The sequence below is a fragment of the Melospiza georgiana genome, chromosome 8 (genome assembly GCF_028018845.1).
Source record: "Melospiza georgiana isolate bMelGeo1 chromosome 8, bMelGeo1.pri, whole genome shotgun sequence".
Taxonomy (NCBI): domain Eukaryota; kingdom Metazoa; phylum Chordata; class Aves; order Passeriformes; family Passerellidae; genus Melospiza; species Melospiza georgiana.
The window spans coordinates 27,371,225-27,394,936 of record NC_080437.1 but is presented as its reverse complement, the minus strand read 5'-3'; the positions used below and the strand labels follow the sequence as shown (position 1 = coordinate 27,394,936).

General features: G+C 40.4%; 1 protein-coding gene across 3 annotated transcripts in view; it reads right to left on the bottom strand.

Annotated features, from left to right (window-relative positions):
• The window catches only part of ADD3 (adducin 3), a 92,065-nt gene that overhangs the window by 9,036 nt on the left and 59,317 nt on the right, over positions 1-23,712 (bottom strand). For 2 of the 3 annotated variants that reach the window (XM_058029143.1, XM_058029145.1), the window contains exons 3-9: positions 15,250-15,470; positions 4,203-4,341; positions 2,653-2,804; positions 2,458-2,538; positions 1,271-1,420; positions 284-427; positions 97-195 (exon numbers count right to left, since the gene is read on the bottom strand). In XM_058029143.1, coding sequence (XP_057885126.1) covers positions 97-195; positions 284-427; positions 1,271-1,420; positions 2,458-2,538; positions 2,653-2,804; positions 4,203-4,341; positions 15,250-15,441 — 957 coding nt within the window. In that variant the 5' untranslated portion in view covers positions 15,442-15,470. Of the gene's footprint in view, positions 1-96; positions 196-283; positions 428-1,270; positions 1,421-2,457; positions 2,539-2,652; positions 2,805-4,202; positions 4,342-15,249; positions 15,471-19,864; positions 20,216-23,712 lie in introns of those variants that run through there. The other variant, XM_058029144.1, reaches the window with a different exon arrangement.

Below are 23,712 nucleotides of genomic sequence, written 5' to 3'. Positions count from 1 at the left end.
AAACTGTGTGATGGAAGAGGAATTCCCATCTGGGGTACAATCTGCAACTCTGCAGCATAAGTGTTTGAAATGAAACACAGATAAATTCTCACTCACCTGTGTTTCACAGGCCAGTTGCACATTGAAAATATAGTGGAATGCTTCTTCCAGTGTCTCTCCTAGTGTTACCACACCATGGTTTCTCAAAACTAATACCTAGTAAATGAAGACACTGATGTTAAATGGTAGAAAGTGGAGCAGGACATGAAAATTGTTTAGGGAGAGCACAAATGAGATTGAATACCTTGCAACTGGGTCCAAGAACTTTTTGAAGCTGAATTCTCTCTTCCTGTTCATCAAGAGATCCCTGGTAGTTGTAATAAGCAACATCACCCAGAATCAGAGCCTCTTGGGATATGGGAAGGATGCCACACTTCATAGAAGAAACCTGTTTCATGAAAATGAAATGCTGGTAACTAGGGAAAAATGGAACTCTTAAAACTCACATCTCAACCACCCAAGCCTTTGCAGGGTGTACTTTGTTAGAAAAGAGACAAAGTCCATAGGGAGAGCTTAGAAACAATCCCTCCACCAGTCTAATTTGCAATAGGATGACAGAGATGCTGTTACCCAGTCTAGGCACATATTTATCGGAGGAAATTTTTGTGAATTTTATTCATGCTTAATTCTCATCTTACTTAATGGTTTATCCTTCTTTTCACATTTATTACTTCAAAAAGCTAGTATAAAAGAAATTATTCATTCCTTTATAATTTGTCTGTAGCCAAGGAATGTGTATATATGTATATACATATATACATTTCAAGATAAAATAGTAAGAATTTAGTTATTTCAAACCAATTCTTTCAGGCCTGCTTACATTTTTAGCATTATTATCCAGACAATTTAAAGTTTATGTTAACTATAACATTTAAATACTGAGGTAAATCCAAACTGAGTGTAACAACTAATCAAACCACTTAAAAATGGAGCTGCATAATGCAAATGAAGATGATTTATACAGCACATTATATTATCTAGGATGCTATAAATGAAGCCTGTGTAAACTATTTGCTTTACAACCTCCTCAACCTCAGTATAATAATCTCTGAGCATCAATTTATTCTGATGCCATTCCACTGTGGTGGCCTAGCCCTCTCTCATGCTTTTATGAGAGAGGGCTGGGCAGAGTTGCTATTAAAACCAAAATGAAACTACTGTGAGGAGAAATATGCCCTAAGTTCATAAGGCAAAGGTGTTTTCTGTCATTCTGTGCCCAAGGAAGACTTACAGCAGCTGTGGCAGGGGTGTGGATGTGTATGACACATCTGACGTCGGGGCGGGTGGAGTAGATGGCCACGTGCGGACTGAAGCCCACACTGTCGATACTGAGAGCTGTGCTTCCCTGGTCCACGACATCTCCGAGGATGTTCACCTTGACCTGAAAAAGGCAAACAGACAAATGACACTCAGAAAGGTTGTGGCAACTTTAGTTATCTAGAAAATAGCCTTCCTTTCTTATTTAGCACCAAATTTCCCCCCACACACTGAAGGCTCAGAGCACAAAAAGTAGGAGAGCAGCCATGAATGCGTGTGTCAATAAACCACCCTGCTCTACTTGCCCTTGACATCTGCTGGAAGCTCAGACATGGAAGAAGTAAGGATCAGACCCTGATACAACATATATTCTACTCCAGTCTAGCTGACCTTTCCTTGTTTCTGACTTTCAAAAATGCATTCCATTAACATTTCCTACATTTTAAATATGAAGATAACTCAGAGCCTGAGAAATTTCCAGTAAGAATATTCAGTGCACAAGGATTCATTGGAACATTAAAATAGTAATTCCTGGATCAACAAAAATCTACATGGTCATGTGTCATGGTATTTTGGTTCTGTATTTGCTGTAATAGTATCAACCTCATTTTGGTATATCCCTTTCACCTTGAGTCAGTCTCTTTACAGATATGCACTGACATGAAGAGCATATGGCAGGTTCTACACCAAAAGATGTGCGATTTAGCAGCTACCACTGCCTAAATACCAGCCTGTAACTTCACCCAGCTCATTTACTGGGCCTGGGGAAGATTATTTGACTTTATCAGCTCACTTCCAAAGGTAAGAGGTGATTCTGATAACACTACTCCTACAGACTCATTTTACATGTGTTGCCACACTCCCAGGTTATAAAAGGCTACACTGAGGTGTAGCTGAGTTTCATCAGACAGGAACACAAAACTTTGCTGCTCCACATGGAAGCTGGAGACAAAGAAACAGAAAGTAAAACTAAACCCAAGAAGAAATACTGGCAACAAAGGCTGCTACTATCTATGCAGTTAATCAGCTTTTCATCTGGTGGGTAAATATTAAAAAACCCCAAACAACAGCATAATTACAGAAGTCCATTTAAGCAGCCACAAAAGTATTTTGGAAAACAGGATGAGCCTTGTTGGTTATTACAGCAGGTGAATCACATACCAAATTAGAAGCTGAAGCTTCAGAAAAAGACAGCCCTCTTGGAATAATTAGAATGTGGTCATGTTCTTTGCTTACTCTTACCTGCAAAGGAGACAGGAAATGGATTACTGATCTAATTTACATTATTCAGAGGGAAAAATAATTTGAATGAATAGGTGAGATTCTAAGTAAGTTTTTTTTCTCTGAAATACTTACTGTGATATAGGTATTTGGCAAATGTGCCCACCCAAACAAGTCAGCCAATCTGTACAAACTGGCTAACTTGCAACGAGTGAGTTTTTCTCCCTTAACAAATGAGGAGGTGTCTACCCCAGGTAGGTCATTGATGGGTGTAATCATTCCATGGCCTGAAAAACAGACAAAAACAGATGATGGCCAGTTGGACAATTAAATGTATTTCCAGCTATGCCATGATCTTCCAGATGCAGTGTATTTAAATGGCTAGCAAAGCAGTACCAGCATTTATGAGACTGGATAAAGGTTTTCCTGAGCTGTCTCCTGAATCAATATCCTACACAGGACTGGTACTGGGCTCTAAGACATTTGTCACTAATGAAGTATTTTTATACTTCTTTACTACTTTAAACTTTGAGGTTTGTTTTTGTTACAGGAGCAGAGATTCCTTGTAGACTTCTAACACTAGCAAAACTAATTTGAAGAGTTATCTCAGTCTTAGCACTTCAATTCAGCCCTAATGAAGAAATTAGGATTAGTGCAAGAGTTCTCAAACCCTTAGACAGAAGGTATCACCTCTTAACAGAGAAAGCATCAACATCAATTTCTGTCTTTGACTTGTGACTACACAAACATACCCCTCTCCCCTTCACGAATGCACGACAGCCTTCTGAAAGCTCACAACCTTTGTTCAGAGGGAAAGTTAAGATCAAAAGAGCTAAAAGTCATTTTGGTTTTCAGGAAAAGAAGTGTGCACTTTGAGATCTGTCCCCATTGTCCCTGGCAAACACAGCAGAGACAACAGTGGGACTCAGAGTCTCAGTAACCAACCAAAGACGTGAACACGAGGTTATTTGGGCTCTCTGTTCTCTTCCACTTGTTTTGTTAAATAAACCCTGAAGTACCATTTTGGGACCAAATCTCCAAAGATGATGAATGCTGACAGCTGCCACTGTACTTCAGACTTGTAAGCTCCCATATGATGTCCACCCACAGAACTTAAATTGACTTGAATGTCTCAGTGCTTCATGACTTGGAAAGAACTTGGGTGTTAACTGCGAGATCCCAGTGACATCTTTACAAGTAGAGTGCAGACTAGGAGCTGTTCTTAACTGTGGGAGCTGTTTATCTGATAATTCAGTTTGCCAGGGGATTCTCCCCACCTCAGAGTTCTTGGTTGTTTTTTTAGTAACAATCTATATGCAAGGGTAGAAAAATAAAGAAACTAAATGGTAATGTATTTCACATCTCAGTTTATATTCATGTTGAACTCCATGTGAACAGAGCACAACATTTTGTTCCCTATGTCAGTTCAACTTTTATTAACAAATTAAAGAATAACTGAGTTTGAGGATTCCAACCATTTTGGATATCATTATACAAGTCAAAGAATTTGAGAGAATGAAGCCTAAAAAGGCAAGTTAAGGCCACCATCTGTACTACTTCACAGCTGAAGCAAGCTCTGACAGAATTTTTATTCAAGGAAAGAGGAGATTCCAGCACTCCTAAGCCCTGGTAACAATTAAAAAAAAAAAAAAAAAAAAAAAGCAGTTTATGTATAATTCACTTACTGAGTGAAGATGAGGAAAAACCTGTAAAAGTGCTCCCTGTAATGTACTCAGCAATCTGCTGTAATGCAAGCAGTCCAGTGGGGTTATTGCCCTTCTTCATCTGTTCTTGAATAAGGCATTCCAGATCTTCTCTAAAAGCCTGTAGAAACATTTGAAAAACATCAAGGAAACCCAGCCTTGATAACCTTATTTCTATTATAGGTGGGGCTGCTAGTTTTGCCTCTTATTAATGTTACATGAAACTTCCCCACAGAATTTGTTTTTAGCTGTTTTAACTTTGCCAGACTTAATCATCTGACCTAAACTTTGCATGCTAGGTACTGGCAATTTGTGGGGCAGAAAGGAGGAGTTTGGTCACAGAGGATTTAATATTTCCCAGTACACAACAAGATAAAATGTATTTTTTTTTAAATTATTGAACTCATTTTTATCAGTAATTATTGTCCATATTTTGGAAGAGATACTTGAAAATCGATCAGGATGTGTTGCTTTCTGTGCTGAATATTTTTTTATAATATAATCCCTCTGAAAACCCATTCAAATTTGATAAAGTTATAAACAACTGGAAAACTGGAGCTTATCCACGCTCAAGTAATATCACAGACAGGCAAAAACTAGAAGGAATGCTATCTCCTCTCTATTTTTCCGTCCCCAAAGGGAAAAATCCTTCCTTCTTTTTCTGAATAAAGTGATTGCAAGCCCAAGAGATAAACTCTTGCAGAATATATAATGAAAAAGTTTTCATAGTATCATTAAATTTAATATACTATGCACTGTGGACAAAGCCTGTTCTTTTGAGATGATAAACAGATTATTCCCTATCTACAACCAACCCCTGTCCTAGGACCACTGCAGTCCTGACGTTCCTAGACTCAATAAATTCTGTTCCTTCAAACTTACAGGTTACATTTTCTAGCCCTCTCATTACTTCTTGGCAGCATCATGCAGCTTTTCCCCAACCTTGCAGTACCCAAAGCTGCACATAACATGAGCTGAGGTGGATTGTGAACACTCCTGGTTCCTTCCAAAAAGACATTTGGTGTCTTTACCATGCAGCTGGCTCCCATTATAACTCCAGACTATTCCCTGTAAGTAATTGCTCCTTTCAGTTTGCCTTCCTTGGCAGAGCACTCGCTCTCAATTAAAGAAAGAAAACAGTTCTGTATGACAAATGTAATTTCTTCACTGAATTTTAATTCAGTCCTTCAAAACACCCACTGTGCTGGGCAAAATCCACCAATCCCTGGGGTCTGTTCACCAACAGGTTTTGATTTGTAGGAGAGAGTGCTACTGAACCCCACAAAGACATCCTCAAGACTCTGCTTGATACAGCCTCCTCAGCTGCACAGTTGAATCTCCAGGACTCCTAATTACCAACTTTTCAGATATCCATGCTCTCCTTAGAATAATTCGTCAGCATCATTTGTACCTGAGACTTGCTAGATTTTTCCAAAGCAAAGCCTCTAAAAATTCCCCCTGACTGGCTCTGAATGGATCTGCTGCACAGATCTCTCAGTGCAAACCAGAATATTCACGTGGCATCCCCCCAACAGCTGAAGAACATCTCACCAGCCTGAAGATGAACAAGCAAAGTCAGATTTTTCTCTTTTGTGGCTGCTGTTGGCATGGTCTATGCAGCAGGAGAAAGGAGCAGATGAGGAAAAGTAAAGGAAAAACTACAGAAGTGAGAGAGGAAAAAAAACCTAACTGGGGGAGAGAAGTGGAGGACAGGGAGCAATGGCCATAAACTGAAATGTGCAAAACTCCAGCTCAACATGAGGAAGAACTTTAGATCAAGGGTAGCAGAGAACTTGACTAGGCTGCCCAGTTTTCTGCATTATATTAAATTATTCCTCCTTCAATCCAACAAGGACTAATAAAAAGATCTGCAAAAACATTAATAGTAAACTCTTATTAGTCATATTCAGATTTCTGGAGTTTTTTTTAACCTGTACAATTAATGCTACTTCCATAGCAGAAAAAAAGGTAATGTAATATATTTTGGGAAATTTTTGAAAGAAAAAATTTTTAATTTATTGCATATTGTATTTTTAATTCTTCTGCTTTTTGGTCATGCTATTTTCCTTCTTCTGAGCTTAACACCTTAATGCTAGCAGTAGTATGTTACACATTTGCTGAAACTACTACAAATGAGGATTTAGTGTTGTATCAACAGCTCTGTTAAACCAAGCAAGCAGTTTCCCTTAAAAACAGTTTTAGAAATAAGAGAAGATAGGTAAGAGGCAGGAAAGTAGCAAATATGGAGATTTGGGATGAGTTGTAAAGCAGGTGAGAAAATGGATGAAGTGCACAAAATCAGGTATGCAATTTATCCACAGGCCAGTGCATAATGATGTTTGCTAGCAGCCTTCAGCCTGCCACATGGGCATCTATGAATATTCCACTACATTTCATCCACTGCTACAGACTTCTGAAACTCGCAACTGTATATCCTTATGTAACACATGTGCTAACACAACCTTCCTCCATTTCTGATTATCCCAGTGGGCTCCTATGAAGGGCACCACCTTCTTGTGGTCAACAATTTACCTTTAATAAGAGCCATTAAATGAATGATATTTATTGGATATTTATTTCACTGTACAAGACTGATTTCTGTAAAACCACCAGCTTGCAGGGCTCTGATTCTGGGATCTGACCAGAGCAGCAGGAGCCTGCATCTAAAAACCTAACTAGAGCCTGGAGACCAAATTGTTTGGTTTTGCTTTAATTCATGAGATTGTAATATATTTATATATGTGTGGCATTTCACTGCCCACAAGTGATCAAGCAAAAGTCATACAAGTCATACTGGAGAGAGATGTTTTCAAAAAGATGACAAACATGCTGCTCTGGCACAAAGCAGATATTTTTCAAGCAGAAAGGTAATTTCAGATGTAGTATTTGACAAGAGAAAGCTGACCAAGGAAAAACTGTACTGTCAGATGAATGAAAAATTATGTTCAGCTGTATGCTCAGCATTGCTCAATCAAGAGAAAGTTTCAGGGATTTAGTAGGCTCTTTGGGTACATGTGCATTGGTTTGTTTGTTTGTTTGTTTGTTTGAAACCATGACGACTTTAGACATGAGACACTAAGAGCAGTGACTTTCTGCAGTGGGGTACAAACCCCAAAGTGAGCAGCACAGCACTTCTTGGCTGCCCATGGTCCTGCCAGCACAGCTGGACTCAACACCTGCCTGTGCCTGCACACAGCAAGGGTGCAGCCAGGCTAACCCACCCCTCACAGCTGGGAATCATTTCCTGTTTGCACAAGCATCCTTCTGTCTTCAGGGACCTCACCTGCCCAGCCAAGCACCTGGGTCCCCCCTGTTTGTGCTGAAGCAGCACATCAAGCATCAGCCTGAAGGTGGATAGGAAATATCCCATGGTGTGAGAACTGGGCCCCTGACAGCTGCTGGGAAGGAGGAACAGTGACATTTCAGACAAGGTGCACAACCAGGAGGATGCTGAGTGGGGCTTTTACTTTAGTCACCCAAGAGAGTAGCCTGACCTTGGCAGAGTGCAGGCTGCTGCTCTGCTTCCATCTCGCCCACCTTCTGAGTGCCACTCCACCAGCTTGCTCTGAGACATGAATTTCCCCACCACTCACCAGTAAAAATGAACAGGGCAGCTCAGCCTGTTCCTAAAACTGCTTCCAGAATTCCACTCTTTCCAAAACTGTAATCAGCCTTTTTACACCAGCTTAGACAGCCTTACATGGTACTGTACAGCCTGCAGAACACACACAGCTTTTCTTGATGGAGTCATTAGTAGGATGATTAGGTCAAGGTCTTTCTAATATCATAAAATTACTTCTCCAGAACTATTTGCAATCATCTTCCAAATACACATCATAGGTTCAGGCAGTTTAGATGGAAAAATCAGAATTTAGATCGGCTGAAAGTCAAGAGTGAAGTTAACAAGCTCAGTTCTGACTCATTTACTTCCATTTTCTTTCAGAAGTACAGTCTAACTGTGAGGTGACAGTGTAAATTTGGGCTTTTAAGAATCAAAGCAACATTTGCATGTACCAGTTGACAACTAGTATTTTTCAGGAAGAACTAGAATAATTAACTTGCTAGAATAACCTATTTTACATGGATTCACACATACATAGTGCAAAATAATGATGTTATGAAAAAACTTTGTATTAGTCTCTTCATCTTGCTAGGCAGCTCTCTAAGGATGTTAAGAAGTACAAAGGCTTGTAAGTATTTTGACTACCTATGCTGTTTCTTTTTTGTTGACCACTGATTTTGTTGACCACGTGTATCTAACCAAAAGAAGTAGAAATAAAATAAACAAATAATAACGGTATACAAGTCATCTACAAATACTCCACGCCACTGCAAACCTTTAAGAGGGGAAAGCACGTGCTCATATTAGGACTAGTAACAGTAATGACTAATCAGTTTCACATCATTCTACAGCAAAGTAGCTAAAAAAATACATGTGAGGTCTCTACCTGTAACAGCAGCACTGCTGTTAGACTTAAAACTGCCAAATGAATCAAAAACTCATTCAACTATTTTCACTTTGCCCATTTTGATCAGAGTTTCTAATATCTTAAATCCATTTTTAAAAAGGGCATAATTCAACTTATTAGACATACCCACACAGAGTCTCTAAGCCAAATCTCCACCACTGAAGAAAAGTTTCAAAACTTAACTGGTATTTTGTCCTCGAGAGTGAAGAGACGTTAATTTTGGTTCCTGTGCTGTAAACACGGCTGCCTGTGAGAGGAAGACCTTCAATGAAACAGCCAGCACAGCTCCTTAGAGGCTCTTTCAAGACTGAAGTTTAGATACAAACAGCCAGAGCCCTCAGTGGAAAAGGGTGGAGCTGGCCACAAAAAAACCGCCAGGGAGCGAAGGCTGGCGGGGAGAAGATAAGAGTCACAAAAAGTGTTTGTCAATGCTGTGAAAGAGAACAAGGGGGATGGGGCTTCTGGGTTAAGACAAAAAGAAGCAGCCTCAGTCATAAATATGGGGAATTAGCTGAAGTTATAGTAATCTCTTGGCTTGCACTGAAGGGTGAGGGTACCTGGGCTGGATTTAGTGACTGGGCTGACAGCAAGGCGCTCCCCACACAGAGCTCAGCCTGTGCCAGTTTTTCCAGCTCCTCTAACCTGGTGCACACTGGCTTTCCTCCATGAGCTGCAGCAGAGTGTTCACTCCTATGATAAGCAGCCTAGAGATACCCCATGATTACAGCCAAACCTGAAGCACTCAACTCCTCTGCCAAGCCCATCCCCACCAACCCAGAGGCAGCCACTCACACAACTGCTGCTCTGCATGGGGGTCTGGGTCCCTCCCTCGTGTTCTCTCGTGGAGTAAAGCCATACCATACATCCTGCCAAATGGAATGTAAATGAAATGTAATGAATGTAATTGGAATGTACAATGAAATGTAAAATGCTAGACAAAATCAAATTTCAGCTTGTTAGGGGTCTCACTCATTTCTGAGCATAATTAAGTGGGATTTTCAGTAAGTGGAGGACTTGGGAGGGTGGGAGCACACATGGTGAGGATGCACTAGGAGGGATGGCAGAGCTCTTGCAGGGTGTTCTGGATGCAGCCAAGGAGAAAAGTCACCAGTCATGGCTTTCCAAGGTTTTCCCAGGTATTGTTCATCTGGTGGCATTTATATCTAATGACAAAAAAATACAGGTCAAACTAAGTGGAAAGGAGCAATATGGAAATAGAGTGGAGTGAAGGGAACCCAGTTTGATAGAAAGAAGGGAAATTCTCACAACCTGCAGTTGTGGAGGACTTCAGTGTGAATTTACAGTGCTCACCACAGCTACAGAAATGAATGATAGCTGGGCATGGGGATTTCTTGGGTCCCCACAGAGATCCAGTGCATGGCCTTGATTTGAGACAATGTTACCCTGACCACAAACTCCCTCTCAGTTAAAATGTTGTCACAGTGCACAGGGGATCTTTAAGGGACATTTTGTAGAATGTCTTCAATGACATATCAACTGAGCTCTCGCCTCTGGGTGAACAAAATGCTGCACAGGTTGTATGATGAAAGCATGCAACTAAATAAGCTATTGGAATGGGAGGAGAGTCATGACTTCCCAGCAGGATATTGGGAAGATGTCAGAGCAGACAAAAGCCAGAGCAGGGAGCTGCAGGTGAGAGGACTGTCCAGTGAGGAGGTCCTCAGGTGATGCAAAAGGTTGTGTGTCCTTTGTGGCCAATGGGTGAGGCTTCTGAAGGATGTGAAAGGCTTTTGAACTTCTGAGAAAAGAGCAGTAAAAGCCAAAACATATGAGGAACTGAAAGGACTTTGATATTTTTAAGAAAATAAACTGCCCCAAAAGGGAGTGGTATTGCAAAAATACTGGATGTTCACTCGATACAAACTAAAGTAAGCTAAACAACAGCAAAAGCTGGAGGAAAAAAATAAATTAAATCATCCTTCATCTCTGTCCTGATGGTTTGAAAATAACATATCCAGGAAAAAAAATTGAAGTGTGGGTGGGATTGCTTGTTTTTGAGGAGAAAAATCTGCCTGCATGCTGCATGCTAAGGCAGACCTCTGAATAGAAGAGTTGCTAAGCTGTATAGTTATCTCCCCATGTTTTTTTTGGGCAAGACCGGCAAGTGTGGGAGGCAGGGGGGTGTGCATGTGCAAGGCAGGAAGGGAGGCACAGCACAGAAGTACATTCTTAACCTCAGTACAACCCCCCCAAATTTTTCAGTCTGGATAGTTTCACCTGAGCCTTCCTGCAATGGCAGTACCAAGCCAGAGTGGCCCTGAATTCCCTGCAGAGTCACAGTGGGTTGGTAGACACTGTCTAAATCCAGCACTAAATTAAAGTAAAGCCTGATGGGATCCTGCCAACACAGAGCTCAACTTTAGGAAAAAAAAAACTCCCAAGCTCCAAATAGCTGTGTTTTATATGTAAAAATAGCCAGTGCACATCCAGTGGGTCTCAAGAAGCCACACAAAACTTCACTGGTAAATTAAAAACATAAACTGCACATTTAAATTTTAGTAACTGGGCATTTTTATGTTTACATAAAACAGCTGTTCCACTCATTGCTCCAGACACAACTTCTTCTTCCATTAGTAAAAATAATGAACAAATATATATATATATATAAAACATGTATCTCATATATAAGCACATCTTTTGTACAGGAATGCATCCTCTCCTATTTCCATCCTCACCTGTAGCTTTCCTTTCAATACATCAATATAAAGGGATGGAAGGTACTCCTCAGTGCAGCCTAAGCCCTGATCCTAATTTCCCATTGGGTTACACACATTGTCCTGCTAGCTGAAGCCTGTAGAAGCTTTTCTGCTGGGTGGACAGTTGTTTCACATGGTGTCACTGTGCTGGAAGCAGTGTGACACTGCTGCCTGCCTGCAGAAACATCCAACACCTTCCCTGCTTCACCATGGCTGTGGGGATCTTCTCCCCATTTTTATGTTCACTCAGCTCCTCAGTGCTGAACTGGCTGCTCAGTTTTCATAAACATCATATTTGCACAACTACTGCCCTTTTTTAAAAAAGTGCTTTAAGAGTTTCTGGTTGCTATAGTGACAGCATCAGAGAAATGCTAGAAGGAAATAAAGGCCAGAAGGACTTGTGTACCATAAGTGAAGTAAGGAGTTGGATGGTACAGCAAATATATTTTTGCTCTGTGAAAAACATAGTAACTCTGTGTAACAAGCAACATATGACTGTTTAGCATACAGACAAAACTTTAACTAAAACTCTGTTTTTAATTGCAGAGTTAAGTTGGAAAATATAAAATAAATCCCAAAACAACCATCCTATCTTTTCAGATTTTGGGTATATTATAGGGAAATTATCTTGAACCCAATAAGCAATAAAACTAGCCCACTGTATAAATGCAGTACCTTTCTTTAAAAATAACAACATGCTACCTGAATCCTCTGAAACTGAAGATGTTACTAAATAAACCTAAATGGCTTTATGCTAAGATTGGCCAGCAGTACTTCTGGATGCTATCAGGCTGCTCAGGGCCAGCTGATTTTAATTTCTTTCTACCTTTCTAACAGCCACAGAAGAGCAAACATGTTCAGTTTATCAGATTCTACAGGGGCTACATGCAGCATTAGGCAAACACATCTGAGAACTCACTGATAATGTCAGGACGTTCTCCATGGGCAATGGTCAGAAAACAGCTATGATTTGTTTAAGGTTTAATATGAACAGACTCCAAGACATTAGCAAACATCAGAGGTAATGGAAATAGCTTTTCAGTAGCTTTTAAATTATTTAATTTAGGAAAGGGAAATTGCACATCAGAGAGGAATAGTCAGATGGCACACTAGTATGGGCACCAAACAGTACATCAGAGAGATGCAGCAGCTTGATGTCTGAAGGTGTCTGGTCAGGCCTGTAGCCCTCACAACAACATGCACTGAGTAATATAGACTGTGGTTCCTGAAATATACTCTCTAATTTATTGTATTTCTAAAGGATTTAGATTTTCCCACTTGAAAGAAATAAAAAAAAAAAACCTTGTTAATAAAACTAGATTAAATTAGTACTGAAGCTTCCTACTATGTGACAGTGATTAATCCTTTAGTTTTGCACATCTGCTCACAGAAAGTGCATCTTAAGAGCTCACCTCAATATATCACCACCACAACATGCTTGTGTACTTTTAAGACAGCTGCTGTCCTTGCTAGATACACTTCACACTTACTAATACTTGCCAGAAGAGGAGTCATTGACTATTTCTTTGATCTGAATGCATTTATCAAGGCTTGGTGAAGATATGCATTTATAGATGTAAGGCTGGGTGAAGATTCACCAGCAAAGCAAGCTCTTCCTTAAACTGCATCTCATCATTTCTTTTCTTCTCAACATCTTACAACTATATCTCATAATTTCTCCTCTTCTAAACACCTTACAATTATATTCTCTCTGTCAAGTGGAGTAATCCAGAAAAGCAACAAAGTTCCATGAAAATATCTAACACAATGTAATTCTGCAGCTATAGAACAAAAACACTATGGAAAATGCTCATCAATTCACTCCTGAACCTGTGTTACACAGACTGGTAACAGGAACAATACTTTCTGGCCATTGTGTGATGAACTTTAAATTCAAGAAAACAAGGTAAATGTTTTCAGTCCTGAGTCCCAGGGACAGTATGGCACACAGCAGCTGGAGCCTGGAGCCTGGCACACTGCACCTTCCACCCCAAATAAATGCTGAAATTCCCTTGATGGACATTTACTCACAGATACTGTATAAAAATGCTTTCATTTCCTTGCGTGAGAAATCACTGCAGAGTTCCTCCAAATTTTCTGTATCAGGAAAAGGGAGGATAAAAGGAGATACTTGAGGGGAAGTGGGAGCTCAGACAACTCCTCTTCATGCCTGATCCCACACTCAGCTCCCACGTTCCCATTTCTCTCTAAGCCAAGCAGGCAGCAGGCCCCTGGTTTATTTGGACAACTGTTCCCTTACACAACAAAAACTTGCAACTTATTGGCAGCTCTGAACAGTCACTTTCCAAAAAGTGCTGGGCTCAACTTCTCTTGCAGCAGGACACTGACAGCAGCCCAGCAGCTCTCTGTCCCACAACCTTCTGTTAAAACAGCAGCCTAAACTCAGGGGTTCACACACCTCTTCACACCCCTTCCTAAAAATCTGGATGCTGACATTGCATCTACTATAAAAAAACACTACAGAGGCTGCAGCAAAGGGACTTCAATTACATCTGGCAGACTTGGCAAAAGATGCCACAAAACGTTAATGAAATAGTTACACTCATCAGATTCAATACTGTCATTAAAAGGACCAAAAACCACCATCACATACAAAACTAAATGATCTCTCCAACTTATTTTTATCTGTTAGGCTAAAGATTTAGTCTTTCTGCGAGTCCTGGCTACTCATAATGTGAGTATTTTAACAGGAATGACTCTGATCACATTTTATAGTTGAGTATTTAACATAAAATGGTCATAATTAAAACATTATGCAGTACCTCCTTAGAGTATTTTCCTTATAAAAGAGCCTGGCTGCAAACCCAAGCTTGAACAAATTGACTTGAAAAATAATAAATTCCTTAGTCAACAGGTTCACGTTATACTCAAAGCAACACACAGATCCAAGAGACGCTCCAGGACAACACTTTAGCAAACAATCCTGTTATTCATGGATGACTATAATAGGGTGATTACTAACAGCTGTTTGCAATCTCTTTACATATGGAAAAGCTTCAAAAAAAATTACAGAAGCACCCCAATTTACAGAAGAACTTAAGACAGAAGGATCTGTAAAGCTGCTTAGCCCCTTTCCAGTCCCATTATCCTCAATACTCACATTACACATGGATACCCCTAAAGGATCATTCCACAGGCCTTACTCACTCCCTATGGCTTCAAAATACTCAAAGCAACAGCATTGCTTTCCAATGTATTCATCAGGTTAAACTCAAAGAATACAGGTATTAAAATATAAATTAAAAGTACTGCAAATGTGGTTCAATAGATTGAATACTTTTATATGTAGTCTACACAAGTACTGAACTTACACAACCAGTAGATGAGCACTAACGTGGCTAAGTAGGGGTATGATCACCCTCAAGGACATAAAAAGAACATAGTCTAGCTTTTAAATAAACTTAACCCAATTATAAATGTTAATTAAAGCATTCCTGATGCAAATGATAGGTTAATATTCAAACCCAGAAAGCAGAACACCACGTAATGCCCTAATTTGTTCCTATTTGACCAGTGACTCCTTCACTCTCTTCCCCGTCCCTAAGTTTTAATTAGGAACCCTGCAGCCAGCCACATCTTCCTGTAACAATGCAATGAACCAATTCTTGCAATGCAATGCAAGAATATAAAAGTATCAGGAGAAAAAAAAACAAACTATAAAGGCTGCTTGCCCATAGACAAAACACCACACCAACAAAATGCCGGCTAATCTATTTAGCGACTTTTCTTAGAAGATGGTCCAGAGATATTCCATCTAGCTGTGACACAGATTTCTTTTTTTACAACACCCTTTCCATTTTACTCCCCATTAGTGGCACTCACAGGGCTCTGCAGTATCTGGGTGACCCTCTTCCTCTGCTCCATCATATTGAAGTCCTGTCTGAGGTCGGGGGACATGTTCCTCTCCCGGATGTACTCGGGGTCATTCTCATTGATGCGATCAAAGTACCGCTCCTTGTGAGGCATCGTGGCAGGGGGAGGAGTAGTGATCACCTGGCTGGCATCAGCACTCATGCTTCAACACTGTGTAGGGAGGGCTTCCCCTGAAACAAAAGGAAAGCAGGGAAAAATGTTAGTTCAAAGGAGGCCAGTGCATGGAACTTCCAAGTCTGGACACAACTAATGTCCCTTTGCGTCTCTGCAGATCATCTAAAATGAAAGGAGAACAAGTGAGTAACTATCACAATCAGAAAATTTAGGAAAGAGTCTAGAAAAATGATTAAAAACCATTAGTAAGTTCTCTGATAGTGCACAATCATCTTTATTTGAAGTAAAATAAAAACCAAAAAGCATACAGTTAGGAGTGACATTTGAAATGACCATTGTACATTTTATGACAAACTTCCCTCTGTAATTTCACACTACACTCACCACCTCCCAAGGTTTTTATACAGCTCTCCTTCCAGAGCTGTTCAAGTAAACACCCAGAAGAGAAGGCCTGTTTAATATCTGCCCAGAGCTCATCTCCCAGCTTGAATGAAGAAATTCCTCAATTACAGCACTTTCAAAGCATCTCATAACCACAGCTTAAAGATAATGCTTCAGGACTCAAGGACCACCAGGGAATTTCCACTGAGCTCCAGCTGGTGCCTGCTCTTTCACAAAGCACTTGGAGACATTGAGGGAACTGCAGAGGTTGTATGTTGGCTTACACAGCACTGAGGCCACATCCACAGCAAACAGCTGAGCTTTAGCTTTTCTCCTTTTGTGTGCAATTGTATGCAAAGATTCTCACTGAAGCTCATTACATTAGGAAAAGAAAAAAAAACACCAATAAAAACACTTTCATGTCTTGGTAGAAAGCTTAAAAATCTCATTAAGAAACCTGATAAGCATTTGTAAACACAAACAAAACTGGATCAAAAGGAAAGAAGTAGACACCTGAATTTTCATACAAAGAATCAGGCTCAAAAGCACACTCAGGAACACCATTCCTCAAAAGCTACTGAAGAGGGACACTTTCTCAGGTTTGAGGAACAAAGAGAAGCAGGATTTGAAGGACGAGATAAGTTTATTATGAAAATACATTTTAACATGCAAATATCTACAGTCAATAATACATTTAATATAAAAATATTTGCATGAAAAAAATATTCGGCATGTAAATTCACATCTTCAGAGGAAAAAAGCTCAAGTCAAGCAGTGTTCAACAGTGTGGTTTGACATTCTGGTATCAGTGGATCAAAGTGTCCTTGCTCTGTGGCACAGTTCACCCACCCTCGTTTGTGGCACTGCAATTACCATTTGGGACATTCTGTGAACAGTGAGCCAACGAGAAGCATCCAGACTGCCTCCACTGTAATCTCACATATTTCCCTGTGGAACACAGGGAATCCCTGTCAAAACCAGCTTCAGCAGCCCAAGCCCTCCTCCTGCCTGCAGCAAGTCCTTTCAGTCCTTGTAACACCCTCTGCTGCTCAGCCACACCATGATGACTGAGGATGTAAACTGGTTTCCAGCCAGTTTCCCACACTGATTCCCAAACAGCTTTGCTGACAGTGCAAAGGAGAGCACAAGGATGAAATCCTGGGGCACTGCAGCCCTGCCACCAAGTATGAAACCCCAGACAGAAACCAGTGACAGAGCTGGGAAAGCATTAGCAGGTAAGAGCCAAGAAAACTATGTCTGTGACTTTCTTTTATACTACAGATTATGATAAAATTTGGGATTGAGATAAAACACAACAGTTCCTATAGGTTTAATTGGTTTTGCTCTTCCTGCCATTTTTTTTTTTCCACAGAGAGAGAGAAAAAGAAAACATCATCTGGGATGCAACATTATCCAGCTGCACACACAGAGCTCCCAGGAGGTACCTGGCATGCTGGATGAATATACCATGTTCTGGGATGTATAATTCACATCCTGGAGACAAGCTCCATGAACTCTGATGGCTTCATTCCAGAGGCTGAGGAAACATATTGGTGAGTTTTGCATGTGCTGCTCGGGTGCAGAAGGAGTTCATTCAGCATTTGCTGACTGACCTCTGGAAAGCCTGGGATGTGGGATCAGTTTGGGGATACTGGGAAGAAAACGGAGTTTGCTTCAAGGAAGTGAGAGTTTGGGAAAAATCTGCTAGAAGTATGAAAGGAGTTTAAGTTTTTCTAAAGACTTAACTCTTGGGATAGTGTCTGGGGATCTGACCACCACTTAGGAAAAATACCCTTATAAATGTAACTGTGTATTACGTCTCTGCTCCACTGCCCTGTGTGTACCTCCCCTTTCCCCCTTGCCAAAAAATGGTGAGGTTTAAGAAGAAAAAGAAAAAAAGCATCAGGAGAAAACATAAGACCATGAAATCACTGGCTAAATGCCACAAGGTAAGAAAAACTCAAGACCAGACCTGTCGGCCTTCACTGCTCTCCATCTGTGTTGGGATAAGAACCCCCATTTGAGCCAGAACAGACACCTTCCATCACTTGCAGATAACTAAAACCAGTCTAGAAAGCCAGATAGCAAGAACCTTGCTTGAACTGGTGACCAGCTGTGCCTCCTGCTCTTTTCCTCCTTCCCTGGAGTTGTCTTATCTGACCATTTATTTGCCTAAAACCTGACCTGTTAACCCCAAGTAGGAGACTTGCTCAGCTGCTCATCGACTCAGTTGGCTGGATCAACTACACGCATGTCTGAACTTCAAAACACATTTATTGTTATTATTATAGGTTTATAGGACATAATTAGTTCAAGTCCATTACTTTACAATTCATTCTTACAGTCACAGAAAAGCCCATTCATCTGTAAAAATGGCACAAATGTGACTGGCAATACCCAAAATCCACGAAAGAGATTTTTCTAATTGCCTTGGACTTTAGTTTTTCCTCTTTTCTTTCAGCCTGGTTTGTTACCTCTAGCCATTAAGATTACAACACTGAAGTCCTTGTAGTACAAAACCCCTCCATTACTGAACATAATATGGGTGTTGGGTCCAGTTGTTCTTATTAGGTCTGGTTCAATGCCCACTCTGTTGGGCCCAGGCTGACTCTCATATAACCCCTACTGTTTCCTGGAAAATTTTCAAACAAATCAACCATTCTTTTATTATTTATTTGCATCTTCTACTGATTTTTTTTTAAAGAAAGAGGATATTTGTTAAAAATGCCAGCAGCTTTAGGGGATCAAAAAATTAATATCTCCTTCTCAGCATAGAACCAGCATTAAGACAAAAGTATTTACAGGAAATCCAGATCTCAATATCTATGAATTGTGATAGAGGATCCTCTCCTCCACTTTTGGTTTTTTTATTTTACATTGTATGTGTGTGATACTTGTGCCTAGAGAAGAAATCAGCTTTGCTGCAAGGCTACTTTTGGCTTCCACCCCCTCCAATGCTGTTTATGAATCAAAGAAAGTGAGCTACCACCTTCCTGAACAGTACTAGCTAACATTACTCATGCATGCTCCAGACTAATTGCAGAGACTGAGGCACAGGTAGAAATGAGAGACCCTACAGCAACAAGACACTGTATCTAGACTGGTCAGAACAGAGTAACATACACAAAAATCAAATATAAACTCAGATGTGATTCTATCCTGGTGAGAGCCATCATGCCTGGCCTGCTGAGGCACACATTTTAGCCCACATTTTGACCTAACATGCACATGCTGACACACTAAAAAGAGATTCAAAGTTAAAGAAGAGCCCACACTTGGGCTCACAGTTTTCCCACACTTGGTTCAACTGCTCCAATTTTGCCTAACTAAGAACTGAAATTCAAAATGGATAAATTTTTGTTGCACAGAACCCTCATCTCCACTGAAAATACTTGTAAGGACCTGTAAAACAAAAGGGCTCACAACGTCTTGCTACAACGTAACTTGTTAATCTAACACCACTTCCCCCTCCGAGCTCTGCCCTCCTGGTTCATGCTGAACTCAATTCTGATACAAAAGAAAACAGGTCGTGTCCTCCAGTGCTTTGATGCCTTATATAGCTCATGGGTTTGGCTTCCATATCCTGCTCTGTATTTCAAACCCGTAACTGGGCTACAGAGAAAGTAGAACATGCCCCCTCTGCCAGGAAGCTGTTTATCTCTCTACTTAGGAGTTAGTCTCATTTAATGAAAGCTTCAATTTTTTTTCCCAGGAACTTGGAACTGTTGATTTTAGGTTGCAACATTACATCCTGAGCATCCCCATCTGACACTTTGTAAAATCTAGTTAACCTGCTGTGTTGCTTTTGTTGCAATAACTATTTTCAATGTCAAATCACAAAAATAATAATGAGGTCAGAGAAACAAGAAGTACTAAAGTAAAAAAAAAAGTGCAGGAGACCAAATGAAAGGAAAATTTATATTGAGAAAGAACCCCTCAGAAAGCACTGACTTGATATATTTATATCTTTCATAATGCACTGAATGTATATAAAAATAAATACCACCAGACAGAATAACAGTGAAAGGACCAAATTATTAGATCACCTAGCAACAGAACATTAACCTACCTTTTATGCTGATCTTTTCTGGCTGGTTTCAGACATCTCCATTTTCTCTATGCAGTGCAATCCATCTTACTGAGAGTTCCCAGCACTGCAAGCCAGCAGTGTGTGCACAGCATCATTAACTGCTGTGGCTGATCTGGGGTCTGGGCTGCCCCTCATCAGAGCAGCTCCTCTCAGGAGCACGTTGAGCTGCTCTGCCCCTGCGATCTCTCGCCTGCTTGTTTTTAAGGAACAGTCTGCTCTCTCTCTCCACCACCCCCCCTCCAATATCTTGTCTGCCAGGAGACTTGTTGGAAGCAAACTGGGCGTCTCTTGATCTCAGTTCCAGCCTCCCCATGAAACAGGTTCCAGTCTGAATCAAAGACTTGGCTTTAGCAAACACCGTCAGCTGCCTACGTCAGCTGGCAGCAGCACACACGCTTCAGGAATATGGGGGAACGGTTCAGAGGGATGGGGAAATATGTAGGGGAATGTGGACTGACAAGAGGGTCACCAAGGTTATTTTCTGGCACTAGAAAGTTAACTGTTTGTCCTCCCTCCTACATATTTTAGTAATGACACACAAATGAATAACTGCAACTCTTTTAAGGCAAAAAACATAATTTGGATAAGCACCCCAAAACTAAATTAATTCTGAAATTCACCTAATGGGGACATCAAATACCATAAATATGCAAGTTGAAAAAGTTCATTTTTCTTTTTATCTTACAATGGATTTGGGATTTTCTTACTTTATACATTGTTCAGGTGAGTAAGATGTGTGTTCAGATTCTATTATTTCCTAAACTCAATTTGTAGAACTGGAAATAACTAGATAGGTAGCATTTGTTCAAAATTTTATTAACTGATTTTACTAATATACAGGAATTCCTTACACTAGTACTCAAGCCAAATGACACCATCAAATTGACACAAATTAATTTGCATTTAAAAATAGCCATATCTTCTCCCAGCCTGCCCAGCCATTCAATCTTTTCCCCTTTATCACATCTTCAGATTCATACCAGCAAATGCCTGTAAGGGTTTTTTTAAGTAAGCTTGTGTTTTTTTTTTTTTTTTTTGGATTAATTTTCAGCTCTATCAGTTACCCTGCCAGTTAGCTGCATATCTACACAAATGTTTGTTCTGAAATAAAGATAATGATGATACAGGAGTGTCAAACACCATTGCTTCCAGTAGCAATGCAGCCATAAACAATTTGTCATACTGCAGCCCAAACTGGTTACTAATCAAATAGTCTAATCCAGCATTGCACATTTAAGTCCTTCTGCTTTTAAACAGAGCAAGGTAATAAAATGATCATCTCTTTTCAGACACCACATTAAAGAGACTGTATGGCATCAAGATATATTTTTTCCTAAGAAATAAGCATTTGAGCGCATTTGAACCTTGTTTTTGTGTTGCTGTGCTAAATCTAAAGCATTATTTTTTTCCCAGTTACGTCATGCAATGTTAAAGTCAACACAAATAGTCAAGCTGTGCAACTCACACTTTACTCAGTGTAAACTGGAACAGAGCCAGAGACACTTTATTGTCAAGAAGTGAGAACCAAGTGGGTCACTGACAGCCACACAGAACATGTGAATTTGAGACCTGCAGCTTTACCTTTAACTGCAGGGGTGATGCTTTTTCTCTGTTAAGGAAGGTTCCTTATAATGCACTCAGCCTGTAGCAGGTGCAGCCTGCACCTCCACATTTGCAGCCTGGCCTGCCAACATTTTTCAGCACAAGTGGGGAAAAAACTTCCGGAGCCCAGAATGCTGGTTTGATGTATCCAATATGCTCTACCACATGGCCATAAATGCTATTTGCATGCGTGGAGTCTCATAAATGAACTTGCATGCTTAACCCTGTAGACCCAAACTACTTCCTTCACTGCTGCATGAGTTTTTCATGTAAAAAAAGGGAGGAACCCTTGATAAGCAAATTATGCTGTCATCCTTTTCTGAGAGTCAGTATGATAAAAGACAATGCCAGTCTCAGAAGCTCAGCCCTGGGAGTTCAGATCCAACATCCACCCTGCCCATGTGGAACCTCTTGTGCCAAGGAGAGGCAGTACATAACCAGGATGTTGCCATCACTGCATTGCATGACACTTGAGCAATCAGCAGTGTAATGGTTTCCTTGCTCTGCTCCATGAAATGTTTTCTTGCTTTACACAAAAACTGTTAAGATTGTGCAGACATTATGAACATTTTGAGATTATCATGTTCTGTGCACAAAACATGCAAGTCAGAACAAACCCGGTCACACATGCAAACTAGTCACCGAAAAGTAGCAGAGGAGGAATACAGAGTTTGTTGGTGAAACAATTCACACAGGTGACAATGAAAAACACTTTATTTTTAAAGACTTACCCCTGCTTATCTACATAATCACTTGTACTTAAGTCACCTAAAAATATTTCACGAGTTAGCAGACAACAGAGAGCTAAATTAAAAGATTATGTTCTGGTAGCACTTATCCGTATTAAGCTGTGAAAGTAGGCACTCACACAGCCCACACACAGAGACAATGGCTGAACAATGTCCCTGTGTCACCTGGAAAACATGAAACATGGGCTCCTCCACAGTATAAAATAAGAACTTCTCTGTGAAAAGAAAACTTCACTGGAAAAGCTGATGGCAGTCCCAGCTTTCCATATTTCACAACACTCTTCCTCTCCCTCTCCCTCCCTTGCAAACTCTCCAGCTTCCTCTGGTGACTTTTTTATTGGGCTGTCCCTGACCTGCACAGATGCAGGGGAAAACAATTCTGCTTTACATAAAAATCTACATAAGGTTATGAAATAGAAGAAAGAAGTCTGTTATGTAAATACTTGTTTTGAAATCCATTGATTCACACCAACCTGGATAGAGCCATTTGGAGTAACAAGGACTACTCCCAGCAACCTGCAGGAGCTGTCCTGGATCACTGGTACAATGTGTGACATTGGAGAGCTGGGAAACCTCTTATCAATCCCAGGGCACATGAAAAGTCCTGGTGATTTATGGCAGTTTGATTATCCTGAGAAATGTCATGGCCAAAGCAGCTGCCTCCTGGGTTTTGCTGGAGGGTCAGAGGCTGTGACGGTGGGCAACCCAGATGATCGACACGAGGCAACTGCTGGATTTTACAAATATTTACACCAACAACCAATCTTGTGTATGGCAGCACACAGCTAAACCTTTTTATAGCCCAAACCCCTGGAGTTCCTCTCTCTTCACAGCAAATCCTGACCTTTAGCACCACTGACAGCTCAGTGTAGACCCTGTTTAAGACCACCACCATGCACTGACCATACAGAATTGCAGCACAACGCCCCCCATAACTCACAAGAGAGCACTGGGAAACCTGGCCAGCAGCTAATCTCAGTAGGACAACTGTAACTGGAAACTTGAAGAAAAGATGAAATTGTGCCAGGTCTTCGATCATACACTCTTCAGGACAAATTGTATCTTTATTAATATTATGCACCACACCCTGCACAACTCTCCCCAGTTCATCTTGGGATCTCTGAATCACTTTGCCATAAATTTTATATGAAGAGCAACAACATAATCACATTAATACACCAATATCAGCTTGACCATGTCAAAATAAACTGGCTAGCCTCTCAAAAAAGGAATTTGAACATTTTACTGACTTATATACCATTCTCACATTAAACAGAAAACAAGGGCATTTCAAAAAGCTGATTTATGATAGCTGTAGTTAAAAACTCAAAATATTTTAGATAAAACAACACAACTACGTATATTGATTTCACATATGAACAAGAGGCTTAGTGTAATGTTATGGTTGTCTTAAGGTTTTTAACTAGGACTTACAGATAATAATTTTAGGGATTCGTGAAAGTGTGAGACAAATGA